This window comes from Drosophila willistoni (assembly GCF_018902025.1).
Source record: "Drosophila willistoni isolate 14030-0811.24 chromosome 2R unlocalized genomic scaffold, UCI_dwil_1.1 Seg200, whole genome shotgun sequence".
NCBI classification, from domain to species: Eukaryota; Metazoa; Arthropoda; class Insecta; order Diptera; family Drosophilidae; genus Drosophila; species Drosophila willistoni.
Window position 1 is genome coordinate 7,668,584 of NW_025814051.1, and position 10,250 is coordinate 7,678,833.

At 34.3% G+C, this 10,250-nt stretch overlaps 2 protein-coding genes across 2 annotated transcripts; both read left to right on the forward strand.

Moving 5' to 3' along the window:
- The first annotated feature begins 571 nt into the window (after nt 1–571).
- On the forward strand, nt 572–1,038 carry LOC124460380 (zinc transporter 7-like). Its single transcript, XM_047011014.1, has 2 exons — nt 572–626; nt 720–1,038. The coding sequence occupies exons 1-2, from the start codon at nt 615–617 to the stop codon at nt 930–932; spliced, it is 225 nt and encodes a 74-aa protein (XP_046866970.1). The 5' UTR covers nt 572–614; the 3' UTR covers nt 933–1,038.
- A 4,874-nt stretch (nt 1,039–5,912) lies between these two features.
- LOC124460394 (glycine-rich cell wall structural protein-like) lies at nt 5,913–6,427 on the forward strand. The gene is made up of 2 exons (XM_047011042.1): nt 5,913–5,924; nt 5,985–6,427. The coding sequence occupies exons 1-2, from the start codon at nt 5,913–5,915 to the stop codon at nt 6,327–6,329; spliced, it is 357 nt and encodes a 118-aa protein (XP_046866998.1). The 3' UTR covers nt 6,330–6,427.
- The last annotated feature ends 3,823 nt before the right edge of the window (nt 6,428–10,250 follow it).

Here is a 10,250-nt window from a genome sequence, read left to right on the forward strand (position 1 = left end):
CAGCAAGGTGGACACGGACAAGGACACGGCTACTAGAATATTTAAATAAATACAAATTTTAAAAAAATTTAGTTTACCCTCTTTATTGACAATTTGAAATAGGTCAACCAAAACATAGTTATTATATAAAAATATGAGTTTCGGTACTCTAACCATGCTAAGCAGAACGATATAGTTTTCGTGGCTTATTTGGCTTAATTCTCTCTCTCCTTTCAAAAGTAATATTATTGAAGATCTTTTACTTTGAGTCTAGAATACAGGAAACAATTTAAAAAACCGACAAAAAGTACATATACCATATGTCTATCAGAAATTGGAAAAACCATTTATTAGACATAATTGCATACACATAGAGTTCTGTATATAACATTCAATGCATTAGTCCCCAGAATTTATTGTTTGCCTGTACTTTTTGCGATAAGCCGCACCACCAATCATAAGGGCCGGTGGCTTAACCTTTGTCCCTAATGAAACGCTATCAGCGAAATATTTTCTCTTCTTTGTTTTGTTTTTCGGGGTAAGTGTGTATGCTACTCTCTTTTGGTCTTTCTTCGGCTATAAATATGCTGAGTTCTGTGAAATCGAAGTTCGTATATGAAAAACTATTCAACGAAATGAAGGTCTTGGTAAGTTGAGAGTAAAATTAAAAATTAAAAAAAAAAAAAAAACAATAGTAAAGTAATAAAGAAATTTTTCAAAAATTTCTCAACTATTTACAGTTTGTTCTATTCGTCTTGATGGCATCTATTCTTGCCTTGACCAGTGGAGCTGCTCAAGGAAGAGCCAACGGCTATGGCAGACAGCAACATGGACACCATGGACATGGTGGCAGCTATTCCGGTCATCATCAGAGCTATAAGGGCAATCATGGTTATCATGGAAGCCATGGAAATCATGGTCATAAGAGCCATGGTCATCATGGACATCACTAGATTTAATACTTGAAACGCCATCCACATACAAAACATAATAAAAGCATTTAGAAAAACAAATAAAAAAATCTTAAGATTTCAAACCTATCAGTTTGAAACAAACAAATTCTGAATCCTATTAGAAGGTTGTTGTAAGTCCCCGGGGGGAAGAAATTGTAGATTGTTCTTCTCTTATCAGCGAAGCCCCGATCAAGGTCCAAAATATGGCAAACATGTTCTAGTTTCGTTTGCTAACTTTAAGACTTACTTTCATATTTCTGTTAGTTTACATTTCTCTATATAGAGCGAGAGAATTGGTTCTCTCTGCCTCGTCTTTTTAAGCATTAAGTAATTTAGATCTGATATTATTAAAATCAAATTTTCTTTCAACTGACACATTTTTTTCTTCTTTTCCTAGCTGGGGTTAACTTTGTGGTCATAAAATTTTCTTGGCTCTTTTAGCATATGTATTTGGAAGCAAACTAATTAGTAAAGTTCCCCCACAGCTGGAATTTCCCCTTGACAGAAAATGCCAAAAACGAAAATTATTTGTATACATTATGTGAGTTTAATTGTTTTAGCAAATGGCATGAAATAATTACAAAATATATTGTAGTATGGTCGAGTATTTTGAGGGGAAGGCATCTAGTTGACGTATCCGGGAGGTGGTGGAGGTTGACCGGCACACCATGGTGAGCAGGGTGGTGGAGTCGTGGGCTTTGCTTGTCCCATTGAACCAGCAATCAAAATAGCAAGGAAAAGCAACTATAAGAAGAGATAAACAGAGGAAACCAAGGAAGATTAAAAATGACAAGTAAACAAAAATAAAAAAAGTGAATCTATGGGATTCACCTCCTGATGATGTTTTTGTTTATTTTTCAAACACTTACACAGCTCTTGATATTCATTATAATCAGTTTTTCAAATTTCTGACTCAGCTATGATACACGCGCTCGACTTATATAGGCGAAACCAAAACACTCGTTATCAAGAAATATTCGAAAATAAAATTAACTCAATGTCGAACAATCAAAATATTTAGTTTATTAATCTACAATCAATCGGGCATATTGACAATAGATAGGCATTGGAAAATATGTCTAACTAACCATTCTTACAAGTATTGAATGAACATCAAAAAGAAAAAAAAATTTAATTCAATTAATTAATATTAAGGTAAATATTGTTAGACTTATTTTAGTTTCTATTTTCTTTCTCATTATATTAGATACAAATAATTTTTCAGTGTGTTTAAAAAGTCGCTGAAAACTCATGAAATTTATTTGATTTAAATTTTGTTAATTGGTTTTCTTTTCCTTTTTTTCAGTTTCAGGGTCAGTTTTAAGCTGATAGCAAACGTCTGTGTTTGTGTCAAGTACATATGTACTTCTAGATGAACTCTTTCCACTAACAATAAGTTGTTGCCCAATTTTGGGTGGAAGGACCTTCCGCTGGCCCTTCCCTATCATGCAGGAATTCCCCCATTCCTTTAGCAAAACGCAATACTTAAATGTCACTGCTATCTGACCCAATAATCGGACAACTTAATTGCAGTTGTGCACCCTTTCGTTTTTCTTTGAACGCTGATGCTTGAAAAATATATGAAAATTCATTTTTGAGCTCAGCGTTGTATCTGCAAATGAAATGCGGCATGAACTTTATATTTAAATTAGATATTTAGATAGTAAATAGTAAACAACTTTCGTTAAAATATCAAAACAAATTAACCGAAACTATTTGCTGAAAAAATAAACTTAGAGGCTCGCTATTCTAAAACAGTATTCGCTTAATAGCTAAGATTATCAATAGGAGTTTGATAACCTCTCTGAACTGGCCCCATATGAAGCGTCTAACTAAATAGCCGTACTAACTGAGCTCATGCCGAAATTTGCATACGCTTCATTATTTTTTTTTAATTTTTTAATAAAATAAGCATAAACATAATCATATCTAAAGTATCACAGCAATCGCTTGAAAATTCATAAAGTTATTAATAAAATGTTTTTGACAGATATTTTCTTAGGAATTTAAACATTTTTTTTCTAAAAATTGTAGAAATCCGTTTTAATTCTGATGATTCGTAGCACCGATCCTGAATATATTTACTGTATATTAAGAAGTTGTACTTCTATCATCATAAAGTTATTAATAGAATGTTTTTGATAGATATTTTCTAAGGAATTTTTTTAATGTAGTAATCCAAATTTCTGCGATTCGAGACATATTTCGAATGCCTGCAGTATATAGTAGACTAGAAATTGAAGAAGGAGCACGTCTTGATCTAGATGCATCGTCGTGAATATATTTTCTGTATGTGACATGTGTATAATATGCTTCCCTTAAGATAATATATTGGAAGGGGAGAAATAGACAAAGCATCAATTTTTTGTGCGGATGTACAGAAATTATATATATATGGATATATTTTATCATTAAATATCGTTTGAAATGTGGGATTTCATTCGAATTATCTCATTTTATTTAAAATTGCTTGAATCAGTAAAACATATAATTTTATGGAAAATGTATGAAAAATTAATGTGTGTATGTACAAGTAAAACAATACGCAAAACATTCAATGCGATGTTTTGAAGCTGTAATTTTGCAATTCATAATTGCCACAAAACCAAAGAACATGAATAAAACTATGATATTAAAATCTAATATGAAAAAACTCGATGAAACAACCTTCATTTTTTTCGGGTTTTGACTAGATCATCACTATCATACAGTAATCACATATGATTTTGAAAAAAAAAAGATTCAATATAAATAACTAGACTTGGATTCGCGTTTTTATTGTCTCATTTAATGTTGTTCGACTGACTTTTAAGTCACCGCTGTAAAATCAACTTTAAGTAGATTTTCAAATTCATTCATTTCGTTTTCAACATTAACTCAAATGGATATTTTCTGTCATTCATGCAGCTGTCTAAAGTCGATCAAGAATAAAAAAAAGTTAGAACTATCGTGGACAAATAAGAAATTATCGATTATGGTTTGGCGATAGTTTGATCGTTGAGTCCAATCGAGTGGCTATATGACACTACTAAGTGTATCTGAGTTGAACTAGATCTGGCAATTAAAAAAATTCAGAAAAAATATTCAAAAAATATGTTTAAAAATGTATACAAAAATTTCACCGCCAACAAGCGAATTTCAATCTTGAATAATTGTTTAATTATTTATTTACGAATCAAATCATTACTTTAACAAAAAGGGTTTTGTTTTACAATTTAAATATAAAATTGTTAAACTTTGTAGGTTGATTTTAATGAGGTTTAACAATGACTTTATCAATGCCGATAATTGATCATTTATTTTAGAGCCTTTCCAAAATAATTCTAATATAAATATTATTTTATCGTAACTAATCTAAACTTTTTTGATTTTGATTCCACAGTCATTATTATTTCTTTTGAGCTCTGCTTATCAAATTTTCTACACATCAATTGTGAATTGTGTTTTGCTGGCCTTATTAGACGGCACAAAAGGTAAATCGGCTGTAGAGTTGCTGGCGTGGCATAAAAATTAAAATGATATACAACTTGAGAGGAGTAACTCCCACGCACACACACACCCACTGACATATACACTCACTCACATACACACACCTCCATGGATGGAATAAAACGATGGCAACGAGGCATTCGCCTGGAATTGTTGCTGGCAGCATTTAAGTAAAATGAATTGCTTGCAATTTATTTTTGTTGCTTATCATATAAATTGCACTCTCTCCTGCAAGTCATTATTTGGCACATTTGCGCTCAATGACTGCACATTGTTTCTACGCCACGCCCCATTAGTGGGCGTCCCTCTCTCACTCTCTCTGTGAGTGTGTGTGTGTATGTATGGGTGTGTGAGTGGCGGAAGAGTGACGAACCGGAAGTATCCAGATACAAGAAAACCAAAGGAGATGCAGTTCGAATTGGCCTTTTGCACTTGGCTGCATTTTTGACCCACGTTTGCAAGGTGTTGATAATACCTCAAGAAAATCAAGTCGATTTTAGGATACCCTTTAATAACTATTTAAATATTATAAATAAATAACTTAGGATTCTTAGTATAAATTCATTTCATTTAAATTTTAATCATTTAAATTGATGTTATAAACAATATTTTAAAAAAGAATTTGTTTACAGTTTGAGAAGGACATATTTTTAAATTCATTGAATTTTGCACTCCAAGAAACATAGCAACTTTAATATACCCATTTGAAGTGCAGGGTATGCACGAGGCGGTATAAGGCAGGAGAAAAAGTGTGTATAAATATTTGCGTGTGTGTGTGGAAACTTGAAAATGCCACTTAAGCATTTGCAGTTCTCTTATTTTCCCACACAAATAAATTTCCGTTTTAATTTTGTTTCGTTTTTGCAAGACTCCGTGACCGAAATAAAATTTTCTACAAGAACTACAAGGGACTTTGATATGTTATTTCATTGACTAAACGGCAAATGATGTCAAATCGAAGAGTTTATGCTAAATATGGTAGTTGGACTTTAAAAATATATTTTCGAATCATTTTGTGTAAAAGTGTGCAACATTTTTGAGCCTTGAAAAGGTTAAAGATCCCATAGAAACTGTGAAAGAAGACTAAAAATTATAAATAATATAAATATAATTAAATAGGAGGTAAAAACATAAGATTTTGTTATTATGCCTCAGTTTTTATTTCGAAAAAATATTTATTAAACCCAATTCCATTTACTTTTTGGACTGTTTTACTTCCTGGTACAAGAGATAAGACAAGTCCCAAAAACATTTAACAAATATATTCTAAAAACGTTACATTTGTCGTTGTCTTATCAATTGCAAAATGACCAAATACAAATTTCCCCCTCCAAAAAAAAAACCAATTCAAACAAAACAAAATAGAATTTGAATATGTCTGACCTTGAATAACCCTTACTTAGATTATGACAAGTGTTTTGTGCGTTTTGGTCGGGTATAAAAGACGTGGAATGGTGTCTCATTCTTCAGTTACAAACTAAAAACGACAAAATGAAATTCTTGGTGAGTCTAGACAGAGTAGTGCCTATTGAGTAGAGTGTACATTGATTTCATTTAATTTAGATTGTTCTGGTTGCCTTCATTGCCTTGGCGGCTGCATTCCCCCATGAACATGGACATGGCCACCATCACCAAGGAGGATATGGTAGGGGTCAAGGCGGATTTGGTGGCCCAGGAGGCTATGGTGGTGGTCCAGGAGGATTTGGTGGTCAAGGGGGCTATGGTGGTCAAGGGGGCTATGGTGGTGGTCAAGGAGGATTTGGTGGTGGATTTGGAGGCCAAGGAGGACACGGTCACGGACATGAAGGAGGATATGGAGGTGGCCCGGGTGGATTCAATGGAGGACATCAAGGAGGATTTGGTCCTGGCAGCGGACCCCAATATAACAATGGTGCTAGAAATTGGTAAAGAAGTTTCATTCTCAAAATATTTTATAAATAGAAGCCAAAAATTGTTGAGAAAAACGTTAATTTGTAGACTTGTATGAATTAAATTTAATATCTTTATTCAACTGTTTTGCAACTGCCTTAAGACCAGAATCTTCACTGCTGGCCAGATATCATATCGATGTCCTCTTCAAAGTCGCTTATTTTTGGATTGTTAGAACGGCTAAAAGTTCAAGTTTTATTTGCTCTGTCTGCCTGATGTCTCTGATATGAGGACAGATTCTGCCGGTTTCTCATGTTGCTAATGAGCCGACAGCTAATTGACCGAAGCTAAAGCTTCAAACAAAATTAATGTGAAAATTGAGCTCATCCACTGGACTTTATTCCATATCCGAATTATTTTTAGCTGCTTCTCTGTTCTCCGTCTCTTTGCTCAATGTTTTTTTGCCTCTGGCATTTTGCATTAGGGAATCAGCAACTGTCAACCGGGAGGATGGTCCTTTGCAATGGTTTTTTGAAAATTTATTGCATGCAATAAACATGACACCATGGACACGGCAATGGTTAGAGGTGACGAGTTGATGGAATGGTTTTTGGGGGGGGGTTAGAGAAGGTCAGCTACACAAACAACACCAACAACAACAACGATGAGAGCAAATCCAGTGGTTGTCCATAGAAACAGCGTATTCAAATGCAAAATTAATGCAGGCTGGGGACAACTCAATGTGTACACATGGTTGGAATGGAATGGGAGAAGAGAGGATGAGTTCTGTGACTGGAATCAGTTAGAGGTGCCAAGTGCCAGCGGATGCAAAAAGCCTCACAGGTTGCAGTCTGCATAAGAAGGAGATTCACCAAATATTACAATGATAGCATTGGGCACACTCTTACAGCTTGATATGATCAGATAATTCCAAATCGTTTATCCACTTTACAGAGTTTTAAGTGTTAGGGATCAGTAGGAATGTTTAGATGTATCTATGACATTTTAAAGGCTGCTTTTATATAGTCACAGCAGAGCAGAAGCTATTTAAAGAATCATTAAAATTCTGTAAGAGATCGGTCTTCTTTGCCTTTGTAACATATATTTAGTGGAATCGAATCGTAATATTGTTAGACTCTCACTTAACAGTAGGATGCTGTCATGCAAGGGAAAACTGAACAACATATCCGTTGACCCGACAGCTCCGGCAGCCAATTCTGCCACTGTTGTTGTCCTTACTCCCTTCGTGTTTTTGTCCTTCATTGTTGAAAGCTGAACCTTGGGAGCAATCAGTGGATTATACGCTGCTTTACAAGAGGCGACGCGCATTCCATCAGCCATCCCACGCGACATGGTTAGGAGTAACCCTTCTATACCATTCCATTCTCGAATCCTTCCGCAACCCTTGGAGTAGGCAACACTATTTTTTTCCTTGCTCCTTTTGTTGTTGCTGTTGTGTTGTTTCACATTGTTCGTTAAGAGTTGTGAATGTGTGCGTGTATGTGAGTTAAAACATAAATTTAACTGCAAGCTCATGGAGCCGTGTGACAAGGCCGCAGGAATTCAAAACAAAAGTTGCAACAAATACCAAACACACCATAAAGACAACAGCAACAACAGCAGCAGCAACATAAATTGCAGGCGGGCCAGTCACCTCTCCAAAAACCACCACCAACTATCCTCCTCCAGTGCTCCTCAGGGCTCTTGCTCTCTCTCTGCTCTCGGCATGGGGCAAAAAGAATGACAGGAAACCGGATGTGAGTGCATGCCTTTTGTGCATGCAACGAATTATTCAGTTGACACACAGGATGTGTGCTTTGTTGTTGCTGGTTTCTGTTGTGCTGCTGCTTCTGCTGCTGCTGCTGCTGCTGCTACTGTGTTTATGTTTGTTTTCTCCTTCACTCTGAACAGTTACCCATTATTTTTGTTGTGATTTTTCTCCTTTTTTTTTTTTGTTTTGTTTGTTAATTTCATAAAAGGTTAATTTTATGACACAAAGTAATTTGCACAGACTTTTGATGGGCAATTTTGGTTGAAAATTCAAAAGATTTATAATATAATTATAAATATTCGAAATATGCGAAACCAAATTTGATGTAAATCTGGACAATGCCTTCATTGTATGAGGTAATTATCTTTCTCGTGTTGAGCAGTTTTTGTTATACTTCTTAGCTTTAAACGATTTTTAAGATTTTTTCTGAAAAGAAGAATTAGAGGATGATTTTTCAATAAATAACAGAAAGCTCTTAATATGATGAAATTTTATATATGCTTTGTGTCTTGCCTATAGCTAGATAAATGTCGATAAATGCGGATACAAAATTTAGACAAATTTTATAACCTTTTTTACATTTTCTAGATAGTCCAAACGTAATTAATGATACTATTTGTAGATATAAAATTCTATGAAGAAGTTTATCTTTAGGATAGACTAGAGTCAATAACATAGGTTAACAAGACTCAGACCCAGAGACCGGAGTACCACTAGAGAGTGCATTAGAGAATTAATACTGGTGCGATATCTCTTAGACTAGAGCACATCTAAACAACTTTTTCTGATGTCTGACCCTTTTTAGTCACAATTTGCATAATTTTTACTATGAACATGATCTTAAAAACAAAATACGATCAATAGGGGAAAGTGTTAAGAGGATTGCGAAATCAAATACATTGGGGATTTACTTCTTTTTCGATTCTAGTATCTTCCTTATAACGTTTTTTTTTTTTACTTATTTACACATCGAAATAAGTGAGATCCTGGATGCTCTTAAAGCATAGTAAAATTTACTATAATTTTCATAATTACATAAGCCTCTAACAAAGGTATCTAAAAATTATGCTGGTTTAGGATTGTTTTGAAATCCTGCTAACTCTACTTCTGCCGGGACGTTGCTTTTATTCCAAAATACCTTGAGCATCTTTAAAATTAATGTTCAAATACATTATCGTTCCATTTTCGGTGTGTCTGTGTGTGTCTGTATCACATCTCTTTCGGGCTGTCAACAGATTGTTATTAAAAATGTTTTAATCATAATTGCAAGTTAACAAAAAGCGACAAGGTCTTTCACTACCTCAGTACCTATCCTTCGTTCCATTCATAAAAAGAAAGCGAAAATGCACTCATAAATTATGAATATGAATGCCGAGGTGTCCATGTAGATTGAGTGGTTTGGGGGGGTTTCTGTGAGTTGTTCGCATTTTTCTCCCTGGGGTCCAATAATATAAAGAGGCCGCCCCAAGGCCAATGCCAAGGCAAAGGCAGGGTTAATAGAAACGCTCACTTTCCACCCACTTCTGTGTGTGTGGGTGGGCCTGTCTGTGTGTGGGTATGTGTGCAAAAGTTATAAACATTTATGGCAGCTACTTAAAAATGTCAAGCGAAAAAATTATGATAATGATACGTGACATTTGAAAGCAATAACAATTTAGTTAGCACGCACTTTTTTTGATTACCCTTACCTCTCCTCTTCCTTCTCTGGCTTTTCCATTTCCTCATTTCGGTGTTTTTTTTGTATTTTATTTATGACTTTTGGCTTACATAAAAAATTGAAAAATTGCTTGCAACTCGGTGGCGGTGGCACTCTTTCAAGTAAAATGAAAATACTTACACATGAGTGTAATAACAATAATCATAAAGCATGGCATTAGAGTACAAAAGGCAACAAAAGCGTAACCTGTACTCCACTGTTCTCTAAATCGACAAAAAAAATATCCCGTAGAAATTCTTTAAAAGAAGTTTGTAACTTTAAAGAAAACATCTCAAGCATTTGTTCAATGTGGATTAAATAATCAAACATTTATCTTAAGTTTTTAGGGAAGAATCAAACATATTCTTTTGATTTATTTAATTACATTATTTTTGACTATTAAATTAGAATTTTAAAGGAATGAAATAAGAATACAAAGTTCGAAATAATTAAAAGGCAACCAAACGATTAAATAAACCAAAAATTACATGTT